Source organism: Pantherophis guttatus, chromosome 1 (assembly GCF_059756535.1).
Source record: "Pantherophis guttatus breed Tessera chromosome 1, ASM5975653v1, whole genome shotgun sequence".
NCBI lineage: Eukaryota > Metazoa > Chordata > Lepidosauria > Squamata > Colubridae > Pantherophis > Pantherophis guttatus.
The window spans coordinates 134,596,857-134,620,868 of NC_142063.1; the positions used below are offsets into that span (position 1 = coordinate 134,596,857).

Sequence of the window (24,012 nt, forward strand, 5' to 3'; positions counted from 1 at the left end):
CGTTGCAGACTTTTCTTAAATTAATTCCTACATTAGAGCTTCTTTACTGAATGATCAGATGCCCTGTATATCTTGCCTTGCTCCTATCTTGTGTGCTATGCTATATTCATCACGGGAGGATAGCACAAAACTCTCTGTCTGTGTTGATTGCTTAATAGCAAGACAGTGAGCTTTGGAATAGCTTACCACCTGGATAATTGCTGCAGTGAAACTGAAGGTAGAAATATCTAGCAATCGCATTAAATCTTCACACAATGGCAGCAACCTACACAGTGTGCCTTAAAGATGATATAGCAAGACCATTAAAAAGCTCATAATAGGTTGGTTATTCTTGACTCTTTCTTCATGGTAAATGTCAATTATGCACAACACCAGCTATTATGTACTAATAATAATTCTCCAGTCAGTTTAGAAATACAGGATATTGCATGGCTAGAGCTACTGTTTTTAGGACAGTATTGAGTCAGATATTGTGTCACTTCTTTGTTGCTGAATCCTCTTTGCACATTAATCTAACTAACATAATAGATTAGTCAACCGTGGCTGAAGCTATTCTAAGAAAATTTTATACAAATTAGCAGTTCATTGTTGGTATACAATTGTACTTGAAATTCTGTCTTACTTTGCTCTTTTCCTTTATATAAAGTAGAATAATACTGAATAAAAATGTTTAGCATATTGGCATTATCTGTTTTATAGTATATTCTTCTTCCAATTTTAGTATCACTTCTTTTTCTTTCTCTTTTCTCAACTTATATGCCAATCCATTTCCTGGTATATTTGAAAATTCAAAACTTCTTTGGTTTGCATAGTTCATCTCTCTCACTATTAATATAAATGGCTCTCTAGAAGCTTAATTTGCTGGGTAATAATTGTGCTCCTTGGTGATTTTTAATTTTTTTCTTCCTTTATTTTTATCTCATCCAAAATCACTTGTATTTTCTATTTCCTTTTCTTTTTAAATTCACTATTTTGTGTATAAAAATACTCTGTTACAAAAGCTTTGCTTTCATCCCAAACTGTTCTTAGTCTTGTACCTTTATTAAGGTTATTCTCAAAAAAATTCTTTTAACTTCTTTTTACAATTCTTCACTACCATTTCCTTTTGCAGCATCTCATTCAGTCTCCACTTAAAAGAGCTATTTTTCCTGTTAAAAGTTAATGTTAATGGATTGTTGTCTTTGGTAATTTTTACAAGTTAATAGCTAAAGCCTAAAACATCCAACTTATATCTATTTTAGAAAAGATTCATGCCTTTCAGAAAAATAAATATATTCTTTTGGGCCACAATTTTTTACCTCTCCATTAATTGTCCATTAAATTGATATCGGATTAATTATTCCAATTAAAAATAATGTGCAGATGGTTCACTCCTTTGTTCTTATAATTTTAGGGCCATTGTTATATGTTGTAAGTGTACAATAGCATAGTAACTATAGTAGTTTAAAAATATATAAAAATACAATTCATTAGTTACTGATAAACTGGCATACTTACATTTTAAATGCATAAATATTTCATATAGAGAGAGATAAAGAGATGTGAGCCTACAACATAAGGCATACTTATAGAATCACTTAACATATAATATAATACTGTATAATACTTTCATATTTTATTTACCTTAAAGTGAAGTAACAAATAATTTCAAAAGATTTTAGCACATATCAGGCATGTATTGACTTTTCTTCTCTGGATATCACGATTCATTGCCTGAGACTTTAATATTGACTAAAGAGAAGTCAGATCCAATAGTCCTTCTGAAAGACAATCTGTCTTGATGTTCTCATTTGTTTAAAAAGCCATTCTAAGGTGTTTTTTGTTGTTGTATTCAGGAAAGGTCTCAATTCAGCCTGCTGATATTTTCCAATCTGTAGGGAATATGAAGTTAAATAACCATAAGAAGCTGTAATATTCTTTCTAGGAGATTGAAAGGATCGCGGGAGAAAGAGAGAGAGAGAGAGAGATCCAAGGATATCATATTTTGTTTTCTTACTTGTTTTTGTTTTTGTTTTTATCAGTATCAGGGAGCGTAAATATCTGTTGTTCTAAGCACCCAAGATTACAGTTAAGATCAATATAATATGTAGAAATTTTTAATACTAAATTTACTTTGGGCCAATTTAATCCAATTTACTATTGTACCATAGTAAGGATGCTGTAGATTTTTAAAACATATATTTATTTATTCCTTTTCATAGTATTTTATTATATTAATATAAAACAAAAGTAGCACATTATAGTATTTGAGTACAATTGTCTTGACTGAATATTATTAATACTGTGATGTTTAGACTAAATTGAACTTGTAAAGATAATACATGGACTATGCTATTTCCTTGAAGAAAATAAGTTTGTATTTTATTAGAATAGAATAGAATTTTTTATTGGCCAAGTGTGATTGGACACACAAGGAATTTGTCTTGGTGCATACGCTCTCAGTGTACATAAAAGAAAAGATACGTTCATCAAGAATCATAAGGTACAACCCTTAATGATAGTCATAGGGTACAAATAAGCAATCAGGAAACACTATCAATATAAATCGTAAGGATACAAACAACAAAGTTACAGTCATACAGTCATAAGTGGAAGGAGATGGGTGGTGGGAACAATGAGAAGATTAATAGTAGTGCAGACTTAGTAAATAGTTTGACAGTGTTGAGGGAATTATTTGTTTTGCAGAGTGATGGTGTTCAGGAAAAAACTGATCTTGTGTCTAGTTGTTCTGGTGTGCAGTGCTCTATAGGGTAGAGCACTCCTACCCTCTTTGAGGGTAGTACTTCATAGTACTACTACTACTACTACTATCATAGTACTCAGCAAGTCAGATTCTGAGTCAGACTCATTGTCAGGTATTTTTTTTTTATTTAACAAGACTTTTTACTTGTAACCCGCATTTCAACCACATGATGTTTGTAAGTAACTCACAGATGGTTTGAGCATTAGTGTTCAAGTCTCTTTGAATATTGCCTTGGCCTGAAGTCTATCTGAGTCAAGCAGTTCGATGATTTTGTTCATCTATATGAGAGGTGGGGAACTGTGGCCCTTTTATGACTTCTGGACTTCAATTCCCAGAATTCCTGAGTCAGCATGGCTGGCTTAGGAATTCTGAGAGTTGAAGTCCAAAGTCATAAAAGGGCCATAGTTCCCCACACCTGTTATGGTGAGTTTTAGAATGCCAGTCTGTTCTTCAAGACACATTTATGGTAGCCCGTCAGATTCCATTGGAAGACTTGACCTCCACTAGTAGTTGAAGAGTTTAATTACTGTTATGGTGTAAATATTGACTCTGGACGACCATGTTATGACCGTGACTAGGGGGGCATTTGCTCAGATTTGTCTGGTGCGCCAGTTGCGCCCCTATCTGGACCATGATGACCTGTGCACAGTCACTCACACGCTCGTCACCTCCCGGATCGACTACTGCAATGCTTTCTACATGGGGCTTCCCTTGAAGACCACCTGGAGGCTTCAGCTAGTGCAGAATGCAGCCGTGCAGGTAGTGATGGGAGTGTCCCGACACTCTCATGTTACACCCCTCCTGCGGGACCTGCATTGGCTACCGGTTGCCCTCTGGGTGAGATTCAAGGTACTGGTAATTACCTATAAAGCCCTACGTGGCTTAGGCCTGGGGTACCTGGTGGACCATCTGCGGCCAGCGACAGCTCCCCATCGCCCAGTGCGCTCCCACAGGGAGGGCCTCCTTGGAGTCCCGTCGGCCAGACAGTGTTGACTGGCGATTCCCAGGGAGCAGGCCTTCTCTGAGCGTGCCTACTCTGTGGAATCAGCTCTGGATGACCCCTGACCTTCGCTCTTTCCGCCGTGACCTCAAAACATGGCTATTTGGCCTGGCTGGATTGGACTGAAGGGTTTTTTAAAGGGGATTGTATTGGTTTTCATATTTGAATACTGAATTTTATGTGTTTTTTATAGTTGTGAGCTGCCCTGAGTCCTTTGGGAGAGAGGGCGGCATACAAGTTTAATAAAATAAATAAATAAAATAAATAAATAGAGTGGGGTCCTTGCCGGAAGAAATCTTTGAAAGTATGCTTGATTTTGTTCTGATAGGCCCCCACAGTTCTGCACCATATGTCTTAACATATGAAATTATTATCACTTACTTAAATGTGACTTTTAAAAAATGGTTTAGAAATAGTATTTTTTAAAAAAATCATCCGGCAAAGAAAGCTTTGTGTTGTTGTTCCTCAGGTTGAACAGACAAAGTTATTTTGTGTATTGAACTTTCAGGGATGGCTTTGCTTCAGAAATAATAGCTATGAGCACCAGATTCCTTGAGCTGGAAACATTTGGAACATTAAACAGGACCATATCTTAGTTAAGTTTAGGGAATAAATGTGTCTCTTGCACTTTCCCATTTATGGAGGATTTTTTACAGGGTTATGAGCACATCAAGTTCACTTTCCCTCTATATGGAAATAACGGTCTGAAGTTAGTGATAATAATCCAAAAGAACTGGCTGTAGTTACCATTATGGAAATCAGTGGCCCTTAAGGGAGAAAAAGATAATACTGTAATAGGAATTTCCATACCATTATTTATATTTTTACATCAACTAAGGTTAACCTATTTTAAATCTTTATGGATCTTCAGGCCTACCATAAGTTGTATTTCACGCTATGCGGCTGGAGTTGATAATATTTCTTTTGCAACTTCGTACTCTTATAACTTCTGTTTCAGGCTAATTGCTAATATTGCTGTCTGCTTGATATCTATCTATCTTCCACTAAGAAGGTTCTTTTTTGTAGCATTAAAATAGCAGAGTCATTACTGCAGCCTGTTGCGTTTTATTTTTCTGATTTCTACAACTTTTCCATTTTGAAAAAAAACCCCTATTTTTCTTAGTCTTAGAATTAATATGACTTACTAAATTTATCGTTGGTGTACTCTAGAGTAAATAGATTGTTGCCAATGGGCATTTCAAAACTATATCTAAACAAGCGAGAGCACTTAGCAACATGGCTAATATTGTTTTTGTGTTGCTGAAACCGAATCTATTTGAGATGAAAGAAAAATGCAGTGAGACTGATTTGCTTTTTTGCCAGTACCAGAATGATAAATTGTTTTGCAAAGAACAATGCTGAAGGACATATTAAGAAATGCATGAACTTCATTGAAAGGGAATAGCTTGATGGCTAAAACAAGCAAGATAATATTTATCTATTATATATATTGAATATATTTTTTTGAACCTGTAGGAAAAGGACTAGAGTATTCAGAAGGTATAGTCAATTGGATTCCTGCCAGCTTTTAAAATCCCTAAATGAATATGTCAGAGGCAATGTTGTTTTGGGAATAAGTAATAATAAAAGTAATCTTTGTATCCAAGTACCACTGTCTGTTAATTTTGAATTAAATATTATCTCATCATGAAACAAGATTGTTATGGCAATTGGCTACGAAACTTTAAAATACCTGTTTCTCGACCTTTCTGCATTTCATGCGTCTCTGCATGAGGGTATACATCATGTGCATGCTTGGTTTGCGAGCAGGGACACATAGAATAAAAAAAAAAATAGAGCATAGGATATAGCATCTTTCCCACCAGGATAAGTCAAACCTGAGTTAAAATTATACAAAGAGAATGTATATTCTTTGCACTACCATGTTTATTCAAGAGTGCTTGACTTAAAGGTAAAATACCCTTTACTTACTTGTTGTTTAGATTGCTCTTCAACTATTCCCTTGAACCCTTGAGCCCCATTTTCCTTCCTGTTCATAAAACAAACATCTTCCTCCCATAAAATTCTGGTTAGTCATTCATTTATATCCTGGCATCAGGATGTGGCAGTGCAGTAGACTGTGAGGGAACTCAGAAAGAAGATGTGATTGTTTTAGATGTGCATTCAGTGACATGCTTACTGGCTAAAGGGTATTAGTGCACGGTGATGCTTGGATAGAGATGTAGAAGATGTCAGCGAGGAAGAATCCTACAGATATTCTAGTCAATGATCAGTGGTATCTTTTGAGGAAATAAGAGAGCTCCATGGTGAAGGCTAGCAGAGATGGAACAGCAACACTCGTAATCAAGGCAGTAATATATCAAAAAGGAAAACAATGAGACAAGAGGTCAAGATTGCAGGCCGGTTCATGGGAAACAATTGTGATGAATGGTGTCCTGAACTGTAGATCTAATAAAATAATTTCTTCATAACAGTAGATACTGAGATCCTGGTCAGAATATATTTTTTTTAAAAAAAGAACCAACCAAGTAATGAAAGTAGATAACTTAAGTATAATATAAGAAATTTCATTTCTTCTGACAATTACACTATTGTTAGCTTGAACTCAGATGTACCTTTGGTTGCTGTGCTGAGAATCTGCCTATAGTCATGCATTTGAATTCGGGAACACTCAGTGATTTAAAGGAATAAGCTACACAATTTCTTTTTCTTTTTATGTTTTTCCCCCCCTCTTAAGTGACTAGACCTGCGGAAAAGAAACTTTGCCTTTCTCCTGTTCCTCTTGCTTCTCAACTGTGTACCATTCCGTGTCCTCCTGATTGTGTGGTTTCTTCCTGGTCGGCATGGGGCCCTTGCGTTCATGAAGACTGCCAAGAAATTCAAGGAAGAAAAGGTGAATTTGAATATAAGTTTCAACATAATGTAGGGCAGTGATGGCTAACTTTTTCCAGACTGAGTGGCCAAAGTGCATGTCTGCACGTGTGAATGTGCACGCGGCTGAACCCCCAAAATGCAATGAGCGTATGCCTCCCCGCATGGCCCCCACCCCCATGCATGTGTGTGCCCCCTGAATGCGTGCACGGCCCTTCCTCATGTACCCTACTTCCCCACGAATGCACGGGTGGCCCCCCCCAATGTTCCGCCTCCCGCGCATGTGCGGCAGAGACCCAAAGACCAGCTGGCTGGCAGGAGGTGCAAGTGCATGTGTGGTGCAGCTAAACTGGGGCGACGGCTTGCATGCCCACAGAGAGGGCACTGCATTACACCTTTGGCACGCATGCCATAGGTTTGCCATTATGGATGTAGGGTATTTCTTCAACCTGATGCTCTGCAGATGTACTGGATAATATTTCCTTTCAGTTTCCCCTGATACGTTTTACTTTTTATTCCCTTTATAAAGCGTGCTTCTTTGCCGTGTGTTCTAATTTTTAGCAAACCATAGTTATTTTGCAAATCAGAATTGTAATCCACAATTAAATTTAGTCCTACTTGGGTGTTTAACTTTGCCTATTTTTTGTTTCATAAGAAAGCAGTCCAAGATTGCACTCACTAACTATCCGGTCCCCTCTACTCTCTGTATAGCTCTGCTATTTAAAAATTAGGATTTAATAATAATAATAATAATAATAATAATAATAATAATAATAATAATAATCCCGAAGGACTCAGAGCGGTGTACAGCCTATTTAAAAACACAGACAAAACAGCAATTAAAATTTAAAATAATTAAATAAATTGGCTCAGATTTAAAACCCCCAAAAATTTAAATACCCCAATTTAAAACTATTATGTTGATAGTCCAGCCTGGCGGAACAACAGGGTCTACAGTGCGCAGCGAAACACCCGGAGGTCGGAGATCTTACGTATTTCCGGGGGCAGTTCGTTCCACAGGGCTGGGGCTCCCACAGAGAAGGCCCTCCCCCTGGGTGTCGCCAGCCGACATAACTTGGCCGATGGCACCCGGAGGAGACCCTCTCTGTGGGAGCGAACTGGTCGGTGGGAGGGTATTATGTGCAATGCCTACTCATATAGTAGAAGTGTTCCACTTCCCACAGGGGTGTCTTGAGTATGTGTGTCAAAGTGGAAGAGAGGGTGGATATGACGTAAGATTGCAATCCCCATTCCTTTCGAAGGTATGCAATTTTGATGCAACGCAAAAGGGGTGGTAGTTAGTGCATATCACTATATTCACCTGAATCTTACCTGCTTTGACCTTTTTCTTTAGACACCACTGCCTCAAAGGTTCACTAGCATGGGGACCCCAAAGTCATGAAATGAGTCCAGGAAGCATATGAGAATGAGTTTCTGATTAAAACTGATGTACTGACAGAACAGAATATTTGTACTTCAGATGTTGAACTGTGGGGTCCTTGGTGCTCTCTGAGCTTGGTTTTCTTGCAGAAGTTTCATTACCCAGCTCGGTAACATTATCAGTGCTAGAGGAGAACTCCGCTATCCCGATGATGTTACCTAGTTTGGTAACAAAGCTAATGTGCTTTATGCCAAATTCTGATTTGCACATGATTATTGAAAAATTCATGCATATAAGCTCTTTTCCACCTATTTAACAAATGTGGATTTTTTTAAAAAAATGGATTTCTTTAAAGATCAAATGGGAGTGACTCTGCCTATACTCTGATTCCTCCAACAGCATATGCTTGCATAAAGTAGATCTAGAAACCAGTAAATTTATAAAGGAGAGTAAGATTGTTCAGCCACACATTTCGCCAGGAGTTGGATATTATATGAAAAGAGCTCTATTATTTACAGTTTATTATTGAGCAACTTAAATAGTCTTTTTCATAACAATGCAAATATGTAGACATAATGGAGAAGCAGTCATGTTCACCAGCCAGTCTATCCTTCTTCCCACATTCCCTCAATATGTGGCACATGCTAATGTGTAATTTCCTACATCAGAAATAGCGAGGGAGAATTGGAAAGTGGAAAAAATACATAATCAGTCTTCTTTTCTAAAGTGTACAAGCATGATTTGATCTTCTTTACGACGTGCAATGTAACCTGAGAGATTTTTAACAGCACCTTCTTGTCATTTCATTGTAAATATGCAAGGCAGCTTAAAAGTTAGCAGAGCTGTCTAGCCAAAGACAGTGAGCTAGAACTGTGGGAAAATGTGTTTCTTACCTCTATTGTATTTGTTCATTTCAAGATAGATTGATGGTTGGAAATTATTCAGTATTGTTTCTTCCTTCTGATTTTAGCTATTTGCCTCCCCCCCTCTCCTCTCCTCTTAGGTTTCAAAATGAGGCACAGATACATTGTTGTGGACTCCATTGGTAATTCTGAGAACTGCCCACATTTGATAGAGGCTATTCCGTGTGACAATCCAATGTGTTATGACTGGAGCATTTCAGAAGGAAACTGTTTCCCTTATAATGGAATATGTGGACAAGGAAACCGTGTGTTGTATGCCCAATGCAAGAACAACAATGGTATGTAGCTCAAAGATATTTCATTTAAATATATGCTACACTGTGGGGTCCTTGATGCTCTTTTAGCTTGGTTGTTTTCTTGCAGATGTTTCATTACCAAACTAGGTAACACCATCAGTGCTAACATCATCAATGCTGCATTAATATTCAATAGGTTTTATACTATCTTCTAGAAAGAATTCATGATGTACATCTTAAGTTCGGATGTGGATTTTACTAAAGTTTGTGGCTTTATTTTGTACCACACTTTGTCTTGTGAAAGCACATTGCTTGATAATTTAATCAGTTTTTTCTAGCAAATCATTCTACCCTCTTTGTGGACTTTCACAAAACCTTAATTGCCTCAGTATAAAAAAAAGAGAGATCCCCACAGTGAAAATTTCAGGGCTGAGGCCTAGTTTTCAGTGGGTTGCGGCAGGAATTTAGCTCCACATGTGTAAATGATAGTTATATTGGTCTCAGGCAGGAGGTGTTGGGGGAGATTGGACGCTACTGGGCTACAAGTAGAATTTGTGCAGTGGAAAAAAAGCATGCTGGAGATAAAATCCTTGATTGTATTTGTGTAAACAAAGCCACATAAGGTAGCCCAATGCCAAGGAAAGAAAGTTGCTCTTATCAAATGCATTGCAATACAGTGCCAAGGCTCCTGGGCTTCGTTGGATTTTGAAAGAAAAGAAAATATTATCGATTTGTGGCTCCAGCTTATTGTGGCCAGCCTTATGATGTACAGCATAAAAACCTAAATCTTGCTGGATTAGCTTGTAGGCTCCCCTAGTCCAGTTTACTGCAACACTCTTTAGCAAATGGAATGGCATGGGGGAAGATGTTGAACTTAGACAGGAGAATATGAGCTCTCTTCCACCATCCCTTCCCCTGTGTATGATTCAGAAGATAGGAAAGAGCTATTGGTATTAATAGCCATTGACAGCCCGATCCTCCATAAACTTTGGTTGGATGCTAAATTGGCTGTGCTTGCCACAGCTGTTGGCAGCGAATTCCATAGTTTAAATATGAGCTGCGTGAAAAACCATTTCATTCTGTTGGTTCTAAATTTGCATGCAGTTAATTTCAGGAAATGACCTCAAGTTTGTTTTTTTTTTTTCTTTTGAGAGAGAGAGGGGGGGGGGAAAGAGGGAGAGAGAAAAAAAAAAGACTTCTTTTTCTCCACAGTTTGTCTAAAGCAGGGCTTTACCAAACTGTGAGAGGTACCTTCCTTGAGGCACCCTTGAGGGGTGGTGTGAAGAACTTTTTAGTTTTACAAAATTGTAGTGAATCCATCTTTCTCGCAGTTTCATTTTATAGTTTTCATTGTTCCTTTGTGTTCATTTTGGTGTTCAGATTTTTAGGAAGATTACACTATAGGGAGGTATAAATGCTCCCCCACCCCCCCACCCCAAAAAAGCCCTCTAAAACAGGTCATCATTTTTGTGTTTCCCAAGTACTTCACCACTAGCAGGGTTTCAGATCTTAGCAGGTTTTAGTAAGACATATTCCATCTCTTACTAAAGCATCTAGTAGAAATAAAGTTGACTTTGTCTCACTGGCACTATCAGACCTGTAGTTCTGAGAGTGACAATCCTTTTTTAAATAATAATTTTACAATTAAAAATATAAAAAGTAATACAAACTAAAAAAAGAGTAAAAAGAATAAATAAAAAGTGCAGAAAAAGAAAAAAAACAGTATAGCGAAAAAAATAAAGAAATAACTTCTCCCTCCATCACAGCATGGATAAACAATTTGAGTAATTTATCACTTCATCTTTAAATACAACAAATTATCTCTTCTTCCCATATCTCATCTCTTCTTTATAAACAAATCCTTAAAGCCTGGTTTCAGTCTTGGTCAGCAAAACTCAGTTAAGAGTTACCAGAGATAACATCATCTCTATTTTAATTGTGACAAATAGCTTTAAATAGATAAATAAAAGAACCTTATATTCCTTTCACTTTAATAATCTTAATCTTTAATCTCTTTAAATAATGTCCTAGAACTTGATTTCTTTTCATTTCTTTTTCTCTTATCATAAAATCTTTGAAAACTTTTAACAGGTCACTTTTGTAAATCCAATGTAGAATAATTATCCAAATCACTCTTTTGATTTGTTATTTGTATATCCTTTTTAGGGGATACAAGACATTATTCTTCTAGACTGTCATTTTAAAATCCACTTTCAAATCAGTCTCAGTTTTGTCTGGAAGAACTTGCTCCTCTTCCATAACAACTTTTAAACACAACCTACCTATAATAGCACACATTCTTTCATACACATTGGCACAAGAAAGATGTTCCCCAATTTAGGAACAATTGGGGAACCCGGACTTATAAATAACAGAGTTGGAAAGGACCTTGGAGGTTTTCTAGTCCAACCCCCTTCTTAGGCAGGAAACCCTACACCACTTCAGACAAATGGTTATCCAACATTTTCTTAAAAACTTCCAGTGTTGGAGCATTCACAACTTCTGGAGGCAAGTTGTTCCACTGATTAATTGTTCTAACTGTCAGGAAATTTCTCCTTAGTTCTAGGTTGCTTCTCTCCTTGATTAGTTTCCACCCATTGCTTCTTGTCCTGCCCTCAAGTGCTTTGGAGAATAGCTTTTTTTTTTTTTTTAATTTGATTTATATGCCGCCCTTCTCCGGAGACTCAGGGCGGCTTACAATGCGTTAAGCAATAGCCTTCATTCTTTTGTATGTTTTATACAAAGTCAGCTTATTACCCCCACAAACTGGGTCCTCATTTCACCTACCTTAGAAAGGATGGAAGGCTGAGTCAACCTTGAGCCTTGGAGAGATTCGAACCAGCAGAAATTGCAGGCAGCTGTGTTAATTACAGGGTGCACTAAACCCCTGTACTATCAAGGCTCTTGGGAGAGGGAGAGCTTGTCTCCCTCTTCTTTGTGGCAGCCCCTGAGATATTGGAACACTGCATTCTTAAAATTATTTAATTCATGGTTCACAAATATTCTTCAATATGTCCAAAGCTAAACTATTTTGTATTAGTAAATCAAATTTCAGTGTTCTTTCCATTTAATTGTAATCTTTAGTTCTTTCTAATTCTCAGCAAACTTTGTGTCCATGTATGCTATATTACAGTTGTGATCTTGGTTGAAATCCCTTAATTCCCAGTCGTTCATCTCACAAGTTGACCACAAAACAACAACAACAACAACAACAAACTCAGTTCCTGCAATCTACTCATAAGGAGCAGCTGTCAAAAGTACACATGGGCAACCTCACATTCTCCCCCTTTTTTGGTGGAGACTTCATCTGCCAGAATTTGCTGTCTGGCCACCAGTCTCCGCTGCATTGTCACCCTCCTTTGGGATGCCTAGTTTGCATGTCTCCTCATTAGAAGTCTGAGAGTGACAATCCTCTGAGTGTAAACAGAATTATCCCTCAGTTATATTTATAATAGAGCATCAAGAGAAAATTCTTTTTGTGACAGCGGTTTGATTTCTTTTCAAGAATGTATAACCTTCCTCAAAAAGGTACATCAACATTTGCATTCCTTTCTAACCGTAGCCAATACATGCAGACACAAGATTTACCTCAAGGTTTTATGACTCATTGCTGAATAGTTTGTCGCGTAATCTGAACTGGGAAAATGGTTTTAGTGCTCTTTCCAAACCACATTGTATAATTGGAATGGAATGGAATGGAATATAGAAAATAGAATAGAATAGAATAGAATAGAATAGAATAGAATAGAATAGAATAGAATAGAATAGAATAGAATAGAATACTTTATTTGGCCAAGTATGATTAGACACACAAATAATTTGTCTCTGAGGCAGAAGCTTTCAGTGTGCATGCAAAGCAACAGAGTAATAACAATCATAATACTAATAAGAGGAGGTAGTAAAGGAGATAAGGATAATAATAATACTTCTGCTATACATCATGGGTAAATGTACTTAGATATAACTAGTATCGTGAGAATTAGGTGTCCAGTAGAGCAAAAATGGTTTCCCCAGCTCCGTTTTCAGCTATGATAGCCTCTTGCCACCCTCTGGCAGTGAAAACGGAGCTCCGTTTTTGCTGGCAGAGGGTGGCAGGAGTCTGTCACAGCCAAAAACGGAGTCTGGGAGAGCCACACACAGCCCTCCTGAGCTCCATTTTTGCTGGCAGAAGGCACTGCAGGACAGTCCTTTGCTGTTTCTGTTCTTTTAAATGAACAGAATTCCCTCTTTTTGCCTTTGGTAAGCATCATGCTTCAAATGCTTACATTCTCTCTCCCTCTCTCTCTCCCCCCCCTCTTTTCTTGCAATCTCATTACTACATTTTTTTTAAAAAAAAATAAGGAATGTGATTCGTGTTCCCAGATTCTGATGATATGTAAATGAAAACATTTTGCTGAGTTACATGATATTTACATTGCAGCGTTTCAGACCCAGAGGATGTTCAGTTTCCAGCCCATTAATAATGAATGAGGCACATTTTCATGTGAAGTTTACTAACATGTTGCAGCGACTGTTTTCCTTGGTACAGTCTGAACCTATCCCAGAGCTTAATTATTTTTGATAGAGCGACTATTGTCAGATCACAAGATTGTTTTCCGAAGGGCCTATTCTCCTGCTTTTAGTCAAATGAATGCTACATGAATGATACTAATCTTATCCTAGCTAAATCAGAAATGTGCAGTGTCTTGGTGTAAATATGGCACTGGAAATATTTTCAAGAAGAAACAAATGAGACTGATTATCAGACTGGCAAAATTACTATGTGAACTGTGAATCATTCTCTTCTTATTCCACTTTTCTCTGTTTTCAACAGTGCTGTATTAATCAGAGCTTCATTGACTTCACAGCACCATTTAAATCATTTAGATCATTTAAATCAGAAAATATAAGAAGTTTATTCTGCTAGGTTAATAGGATTGTTGGGGACTTCTCCATGTGTTCCAGCAAAGCTTTGTTGCTGCAAAAAAAATCTAAAAACTGGATGTTGTCATTTATAATAGGTGGAGGTTTGATTTCTGTGTGATGGTTGGATGTTCCTTGGGAATGATGAAAGAAAAGTTGTACTAATGAAATTTGGCTGGAATGTATCAAGAAACATATGCAGCAAATGTGATCTACACTTATGTATGTATGTATGAAAGTATATCCAAAAAAGTAACTAAGAATAAAAACAATAAAGAATCAGGACAGTTGAATGCTCCTGGAATCAAAAATACAGAAAATGGATTTCATATATGCACTGATCTTTTGGAAGGAAAACTTTTTATTAAGGAATTGGGGTGTATTGAACACCTTTCATAATTTACAAAATAGCCTATTTTTTACCTAATAAAGTTTCCTTTTTTTGTTCCTTCCTCTTCTATAAACCCTATCTTGGATGTTCAATATTTTCCAGGAATGTTTATATTAATCTTGTTTGGATAATAAAAATGATACTAAAATCTATTTTCTTTCCCCATTTCTTTTATTATCAGTCATTTCTAGCAAATGGATCTATTGGAATTATTGGCACTAATACCAGTGTTGAATGGATTTTATAGCTTGGCTTTTTTCCCTTGGTTCTCATGAAAACATTTTTGCAGAAAACTTGAAATCTTGAGTACACTCAATTCAGGGACCTAGATAGGTAATATTATATTAGCCTGTTTCATTTTTTTACTTTCCTAATGTAAAACATATTACCTCGTAAGTTAGGTTAGGCTAAGAGATTGGCCAAACTCACACAATGAGATCATTAATGAATGGGAATTATATGCCATATAACTTCATTGTCTTCCAGTTTATGTCAGTTGATGGGATTTCTTTTTTTTTTTAATGAAAAAAGTTTTTTTTCCCTTCACTCTCTGAAAAAGCTTGACAGGTATTGTCAGCTTGATGTAATTGCATTGTACCGTGTACAATTGTAATGTCATCCATCTCTGCTTTTTTTTTTTAAGTCAGACTTATTTTTGATCCTGTTACGTGTACTGTGCTTTAAAAAGCAGCTGGTAGCTTTTAACTGCTAGAAGAGAGATAGAGTGATAAATTCCTTCTCATGCAAACAACCATGACTTCAGATTCTGACATTAAGACTCAGCATCTTTGGCTGGGAGAGTTAAGCCTGACATGGATACTTAGTTTAAGTCTCTCCATTTCTAGTCCACCTTCTAAGTCCTCCTAGCAGTAGCACCAAAAACTGGAGCCCTTCTTTGTTTTTAATTGGCTGTGGTGTTCCTGACTGAAACTATATTAGGATATTAGATATGGGTCAAGTGACCTGCATCTGCCCTTCACTGATAACAACCCTGTTGCGGTATCCCACGTCTTCTCATAAGGGTGCGAACAGCATCATAATAATACTAAGTAACCCTGGCAAGAATTTTGTGATTCCCTCTGAAACCTGGAAGTCACTTGTCTAACACCCACATCTCATGAAAAGAAAATACAACATTTTGGTTGCTGTGATGGTCATATACCTACATCTATAATATACTCTCATACATATGTTTGCATTTCTTTTAAAAATATACAATGGAGTTTACTTCCTTTCAAGGTTGCTGTTTTTGTCAGAGAAAGCTGTTGATTGAGACAACACACGTTTGTTCTGAGGTATGATTTCCTGGTGTGCAAAATGCCTTCAGAAAACTATTCACATCATTGTGAATAGGTATTATATTTTCAGCGTCAACATTTATTTTGTTTTCACATATACTTCTATGGAATTTCAGGGTGGCTTTTGCATCTAATGGAATCGAGATTTTTTTCTCCCCCAGACTTTAAATGTTTCTCAGCCTTCTATTCTGTAATGGAATAGCAGATTTTTATGAAGGAAGACAGGCAGACAAGTAATTTCCTTGACATCTTTTGCCCTCAAAACAGTGGTCTTACTGTGTACTGCTAAGTTTGAGTTCTAGTAAAAGTTTCAAATAATGAATCATTCTGGTACTTTTCTTTTTTAATAGATATTTGTTCTTGTTCTTGATAGTTAGGTAAGAAATGCTGAATATAAGGTTGGATGGATGGTTAGATATTTTATTGCTGTCCAAGGTCAGGATGATAAAAAGAAAAACATTTCAAGCACAAACAAACAAGCATATGAAGGAAACATTAACATTTAAATGTAAGAGTCTGATTTTGCAGCCATTCTTCTCTTCTATCAAGGATTGTGCAAAAGACTTTGATTTTCTTTAAGATGCTTTTAGATATATCGTGTTTCCCCGAAAATAAGACATGTCCAGATAATAAACACAGTCGGGCTTTTCAGCGCATGTGAGCCACCCCTGCAAAATACCCCTCCCCCCCAAACTACTTACACGCATGCGCAGCCTGTTCTGCCATTTCCTCTGTTTGCTTGCCACACAACCAAAATGAGTTGAGGAGGTGAGGCTGGAGGGGGGGGGAAGGGGGACATACCCTCCCCTCCCTGTTCTTTGCACCAGCCGAGCGGCCCAACATGTCGCACCCCACCCCAATGGCAACAGCAGCCTGGCTGCTTCCCTGAGATCGCTTCTACACGCCACAGCCGCCAGTTGCCTGGTGTACCCTCCACACCCCCTACTCATGATAGCTTCTGCACGCCACCAGTGCCTGGTGCACCCCCCAAGCTCCACCGAAATCGCTTCTCCACACCACTGCCGCCAGTTGCCTGGTGCATCCCCCACTGCCCCCCACCTGTGATCACTTCTACACACCACCACCACCACCAGTTGTCTGGTGCCCCTACGCCCCCACAGAATCATTTCTGCATGCCACCACTGCCAGTTGCCTGGCGCATGCCCCTTAATGGCCCCTGCAATGGTGTGCTTCCCCCCCCCCCACAGCCTGCCAATGATTGGTTACTGCCGCCTGCCTCCATTGGCTGGTGGCTTCTTGTCCCATGCAGCCAAAGGCCCGGGTCTGAGCGAATGGGCAGGGATAAAGGGCGAGGGATGGAGGGCCAGGGGTTCATTGGCCATGTAGAATGGGAGGGACAGCAGAGGAAGAAATCTGGCTGTAAATCAGCTGAAGCAGGTGGCTTGGGGCAACGGGGGCGGCCAATGGTGGGTGCCTAAATGTCCCATTCCATTTGGGACATTTGCCTTAGCCAGAAGCAACTAAGCAGCTTATATCCCAATCAATAATTCTTTAATCTCATCATGGCAGTTTGTCAAAGAAGTTTGGAAGCGTATAGAATCAGTTTTACATTTTTTTTTTTACCTCTGTGCATGAATTGTTTATGGTAGGTTACCAATCTTTCCTACAGATTGGTCCAGGGAAATTTTTGTTCTGCTGAAAACAAGTGGCAGGCGATGGGCTTGTGCCGCCGAATGAGGAATATTATCTGTTGCTGGATAATTCCCAGGATTTCATGCAAAGTGGTAGAGCTGCATTTGATAATTCAACTAGGAGAAGGAAGCAAATTGAGAGATTTGCAAGCTGAAACAAGGCATCAGTAGAGTTCATAAATGCCTATCAGATTTTTCAATTATATGGCAGAGGTGTTGAGTGGGATGATGGATCAATTTCAAGAAGGACTTGCTGATGAGCTGATTTAGTAAGACTAGGCACACCAGAGAATTTGGAAGGAGTGTTTCATTGTGTTTTGATTTTTGATTTTTTTTTTTTTTTTGTTAATTGATGGGTGATTGGAAGAGTTGAAGTATATGGGAAATAATAAAGGGAGGGGATTTTATAATCTCTCTTCATCTTCTCCCCACCCCTGGTAGCCTCCTTGCACACCATAGTGCTGGAGAATCCATTCAAATAGAAGCAGTAAAAAAAAAAAAAGCCTTTATCTGCAACAGAGAAACAGAAAAAAAGAGAAACTGGGTACCTGTGCAATTGCAAACCAGTGGCCACAAGTCTGAAATTGCTCCAAAGCCCTATCCTCAGTAAAGTTTGCACAGTCGCCTCTCAGGATCCAGCAGGATGGCTGGTGTGAAGGGAGGGGGGGAACAGTCAAACAATTAGGAAAGCCTCAGGCAATCAAGAACAGGAAAGTGCATGCCACTTTCTCTGTTATTCTTTGTTCAACTTCAGCTCTCGTAGATATGGATGCTACAGCCAATTCAATAAATAAAACCACAGTACAACACTTCAAACTGCCCATACAGTTATGAGGGGGGAAAAAAAAACCTCTTCTTGTGAAAATGATTGACAGGTGGAAAGCCTGAGTGTTGATTTGTTCTATGACCCATTTGTCTGGATGTGGTATTCTCGGAGGTTTTCTTCAAAATCATAGTTCTGAAGTGTCCACTTCCTATCTGCAATCTCTCTCTTTGAGTGAGATAGTCAGCCTCCAAATTTGATAAATAAAATTTTCTTCACAGTTAATTTTTTTGTATCTGTCGAGCGTCGCAGAGAAACCTATCTGCATAGAGGTAGTCCTTGACTTACGACCACAACTTTTTTTTTTAATTAGATTTATATGCCGCCCTTCTTCGGAGACTCAGGGCGGCTTACAATGCATTAAGCAATAGCCTTCATACTTTTGTATATTTATACAAAGTCAGCTTATTGCCCCCACAATCTGGGTCCTCATTTCATCTACCTTAGAAAGGATGGAGGGCTGAGTCAACCTTGAGATTTGAACTTGCAGTAATTGCAAGCAGCAGGTGTTAATAACAGCGCTTTAGTCCACTGTACTACAGGCTCTTAGCCCCAGATTTATGTTGTTAAGCGAGACAGTTGTTTAGTGAGTTTTGCCTCATTGTACGATCTTTCTTGGCACAGTTGTTAAATGAATCACTGCAATTGATAAATTAGTTACACAGTTGTTAAGTGAATCTGGCCTCCCCATTGACTTGGCTTATCAGAAGGTCGCAAAAGGTGATCACATGATCCCGGGACACTGCAAACTTCATAACTATGAATTGGTTGCCCAGTGTCCCAATTTTGATCACATGACCATGGGGATGCTGCAACAGTTTGTGTGGAAAATGTTTGGAAGTCACTTTTTTCAGTACTGTTGTAAAGTCCGATGAGCATAAAATGAATGGTTGTAAATCGAGGACTACTTGCAATTCTAATCTTTGTAGACAAAGACACATCACAGCACCTTAATGGCCTTCATTACTACCCTACTAAGACTTCGTCTGTGGCATATTACTGTTGATAGTTATCTCTGAAAAACAAACTATCCACCGTTTCAATATCTCCATTGTAAATTGTAGGATTGGCTGCTGATCCTGTTGTTATTCATTTAGACTTCTTTTATGATCCCATTTTACACCAAGCCCCTGGACTGTATTAGTTACTAATTCTACATCATTAGAGATTGCATATCATTTGCAATTTTTGCTATCAGAGTGGTGTAATCTGCATGGAGTAGATTATTCAAATCTAGTCATTTAAAACCACACTCATTTTTCTCACCATCCAATCCAGCCTTTTTTTCAACTCTTTTGTAGAGGGAGGCAGAGATAGCGAAATAATGCAAGGGCTGTTAACTATGGACTGAATTCAGTAAATAGAAGTAGGCGTTTGGATTTGTGTACTCATTTGTGGAAATATAGAACATAAATTCTGGATTAAAATCTCAATAAGAGACGCAGGTGTCTGAGTTGGTAACTGTGCAAGTACTGTGAAACATCATTCATGCCAGCAGGGCTGCACAAATATCTGGATTTAAAAGGCAAAAATGGTTGGGAGAATTCATGGACATGGACATCTCATCTTTCAGAAGTTGTATTGCTTCCTGAATTTATACTATGCAATCCCCTGAAAAATCTATATTTCCTTTTAAAATGATATAGACAGATATGACTTAATTCCACATGTTCTCCAAATCATCTTTTACCCTCTGAATCTGCCACCCTGAGTCATTTTGCCAAACGAGTAGCTGTCTAAATTGAACGAGTAAACAAACAAATGAATATGAAAGAAAGAAAGAATCTGGATCTGTGCCATAAGGCACAGCACCCAGTGGAAAGATATCTCTAATTCAAATGGTAATTCATATCATGCATCAGATGGAAACCTTTTAAAATCCATTTCAAAACCCACTGTTGTTCAATCAATCAAAATTTATCTGTGGTCCAAGACCAAACACAATAAAAGACCAGTAAACAATACAATAATTACTGTATAAAAGGGAATTTTAAAATTGTGAGAAAACCCTAAAGCAATTGTCAGGAGCAAATAACCAGGCACATTCACTGAGTTCAAAGCACTGAAGAGTTTATTATTGCTACCCATACATAAGAGTCAACTAATGGTCAAAGTGCTTGATATCAACTAAATTAGTGCTTTATAAAGGCCAATGGAATTCTTGGGAGACTAGACTGGGATCTCTTGTAGCAATGCAATGACTCTACACTGATGACATGTTTAACTCTGCCTTCCAGCTCAGCCTGCTCTTCTCCCACTCAGTTAATATTATGAAGACAGTTTCTGACAGCCAGTTTCTAACATACCAGACAGTTTCTAACAGCTACAGCTATTGATAAGAATTTTGGAACCTTTTTAGAGGTTTCTGAAGAGTGGTCACTTTTCATCTGTGATACTTACATATCTACTAGTTGTTGCCCTAATAGGTAGTACCCTGCATTTGGTTTAAAGTGGAACATATGTGATGTTATAGAAATATCTATAAAATTATTAAAATTAAAAATTAAGATTGCCGGGAGAAATATCAACAGCCTCAGATATGCAGATGATACCACTCTAATGGCAGAAAGCGAAGAAGAACTAAAGAGCCTCTTGATGCGGGTGAAGAAGGAGAGTGCAAAAGTTGGCTTGGAACTCAACATTAAGAAAACTAAGATCATGGCATCCGGCCCTCTCAATTCCTGACAAATAGATGGGGAAGAAATGAAGGTATTGACCAATTTTATTTTCCTGGGCTCCAAGATCACCGCAGATGATCTTGCCAAGAAATTAAAAGACACTTGCTCCTGGGGAGGAAAGCTATGGCAAATCTAGACAGCATACTAAAAAGCAGAGACATCACCCTGCCAACAAAAATGCGTATAGTCAAGGCTATGGTTTTCCCAGTTGCAATCTATGGCTGTGAAATTTGGATCATAAAAAAGGCTGAACATCAAATAATTGAGGCCTTTGAACTACGGGTTCTGGAGAAGACTCCTGCGAGTCCCTTGGACTGCAAGGTGATCAAACCGGTCAGTCCTAGAGGAGATCAACCTTGACTGTTCTTTAGAAGGCCAGATCCTGAAGATGAAACTCAAATACTTTGGCCACCTAATAAGAAGGAAGGACTCACTGGAGAAGAGCCTAATGCTGGGAACGATTGAAGGCAAAAGAAGAATGGGATGGCAGAGAACGAGGTGGCTAGATGGAGTCACTGAAGCAGTAGCCGTGAGCTTAAATGGACTCCAGAGGATGGTAGAGGACAGGAAGGCCTGGAGGAACGTTGTCCATGGGGTCATGATGGGTCGGTCATGACTTCGCAACTAACAACAACAAGAAGAAGAAATATCTAGAGACAGACTTGGAAGGAGCACAGTTATGCTATAAAAGGGAGGGAGGCTTTGGCTCTATCATTTTGGATAGCCAGATCCCAAATTTTCTACTTTAATTTAGCCAGTTTTACCAATCAAAAGCAGGTAAAGCTGACAAAGTAAGACTATAGTATGCCAAATTGTAATTAATCTCTCTTCATAGATTGGAAGAGAACCTATCCAACAAGGTGAGAAGAGCAGTTCCCTCACTGTGATCTGCTGAAGCTCAGCACTTTGTTGCTTTTTGCTTGTGGCCCAATGTGGGAACCCTGTGCTAAATCATACATAGGTAGCCTGATGGTTTCATGCATAGGAGAGCAGTTCTGCCCATTGTTGCATGTTTCCTAGAGTTATGGGTTCAGTGAAGAAGATGGGACACCTGAACTTAACTTTATTTTCTTATTTCTTCGTTAGTTTCCAAATTACTTGTGCAAGCATAATTATGGTGACATTAGAGATTTCACCTTTTGCTGTTTTCCTTCTTCTTTTCTCTCCTAAAGGCTTGACTAGGTAAGCTGGAGACAAAGGTTTCTAATTATACAGGATAAATTTGTTTTAGTTAGTACTCAGTTGATTATGAATTAATGAGATATATTTTGACTTAACAAACAGAAGAGCTTAGTTTTGGGATGTTAATTATTATTATTATTTTAAATATTTGAGAGACAGATGGGGCCGCCCTTGAAGAACATCTAAAAGCTACAGTTGATACAGAATATGGTGGACTAGGGAGATATGATAGCAGTGTTTCAATATCTCAGTGGCTGCCAAAAAGAAGAGGGAGTCAAGCTATTCTCCAAAGCACCTGAGGGTAGGACAAGAAACAATGGGTGGAAACTAATCAAGGAGAGAAGCAACTTAGAACTAAGGAGAAATTTCCTGACAGTTAGAACAATTAATCAGTGGAACAACTTGCCTCCAGAAGTTGTGAATGCTCCAACACTGGAAGTTTTTAAGAAGATGTTGGAAAACCATTTGTCTGAAGTGGTGTAGGGTTTCCTGCCTAAGCTGTGGGTTGGACTAGAAGACCTCCAATGTCCTTTCTAACTCTGTTATTCTATTCTATTCTGTTCTGTTCTGTTCTGTTCCTATTCTATTCTACTGACATAGGCAGTTGTATGAACTTTTCAATCGGCAGATGTTACAACTCTGTTCCATGACCTGCAATGGTGGCTAGTTAGTTTCAGAGTTTAATTCAGTACAAGGTGTTGGTTGTAGTCCCTTCATGAAATGAGTTGGGAGTTTCCTGAGGGACCAATTACATCATGTTCTGGGTTCTGCCTGCTCAGGAATGCAACCTAGTCAGACTCTTTCTGTCTTTGAAATATCATTCCTCAAAGATTAGATTGGTAGCGGATCTGTTAGCTATTCATAAGGAGTTAAAGCTCACTGGATCTATGGATCAGGAGGTAGGGCTGAACCCATACTTTGATTATGTTTTGTGATTTAGTGGATCTCTTTTTTTACTCTGACTGCTGTTTCCATATATGCTGTTTTTCTGGTTTATTTTTACACTTTTATATAGTACTGTTAGCTACCCAGAGTCATGAATTTGAGATGGTTGTGTATATCTAAATTAAAATTTTCATCATCAACACCCTCTAAAAAATTCATTCGGGCGGTATTGTTGTGGCCCCGCCCTCTGAGCCTGTCCCATCGGAGGAAGAAAGCTCCGAGCATGAGGAAGAGGAGTCAGCCAGGCCTCCCTCTCCAGGCCCCTCCCCTCTGGCATTGTCTCAAGTGCCGGTCGAGGGAGAGGAGACAGCTGATTCCAGTCAAAGTGATAATGAGACATCATTCCTGGACGCACGCCTCCGAAGGCGTGATAAACGTTTGCAGCAGTTTAGGAGGCGTGCTAGGGATTAGCACTGAGTCACTGGACCACACCCCAGAGACCACACCCCAGAGACTATATAATAGAGAGTGGTGGTCAAGGATCTTTTGTGACGAACAAAGCAAAACCTTGGAGTCACTAAAGCCTCGTCCGGAACTGCTGGGAGGAATATTATTTCTGTTTGGACTTTCTTGAACGTTCGTATTTTATCTGTCTGTTTGTGCAAATAAAGTCCCTTGGCAGACGGTGTGTCTATCGCTGCCAAGTCGGAGATAAGAACTGGGTGCGTTCCAAAGTGTTTCCTTAACCCTCGACTGGCTGTGTGTGTGTGTGTGGGTACGGGGACAGATCAGGTATTGGTATAGTGCAGGGGTCAGCAACCCGTGGCTCTGGAGCCGCATGTGGCTCTTTCATCCCTCTGCTGCGTCTCCTTGTCACTCAAAATATGCATCACAACCGCCAATGTGCAACACCTGCCAGCACGCGGTTTATTGAGCTTTTCGACCCTGGTAGGCCAACCATGGATAAATCCAAAAAAAGAAAAGTTTCAGAAGAAAACAGAACATTTAATTCAACTACATATATTAGTTTTGTAGCTGCTCAGGAAATAGTCAGGTATGGGAAGGGTTTTGTGGCTCCCGGAATTT

The 24,012-nt window shown here is 38.6% G+C and overlaps 1 protein-coding gene across 1 annotated transcript in view; it reads left to right on the top strand.

Moving 5' to 3' along the window:
* THSD7B (thrombospondin type 1 domain containing 7B) overlaps positions 1-24,012 on the top strand; it is a 550,701-nt gene that overhangs the window by 219,352 nt on the left and 307,337 nt on the right. Inside the window, exons 6-7 of the mRNA XM_060687945.2 lie at positions 6,442-6,597; positions 8,960-9,157. Coding sequence (XP_060543928.2) covers positions 6,442-6,597; positions 8,960-9,157 — 354 coding nt within the window. The remainder of the gene's footprint in view (positions 1-6,441; positions 6,598-8,959; positions 9,158-24,012) is intronic.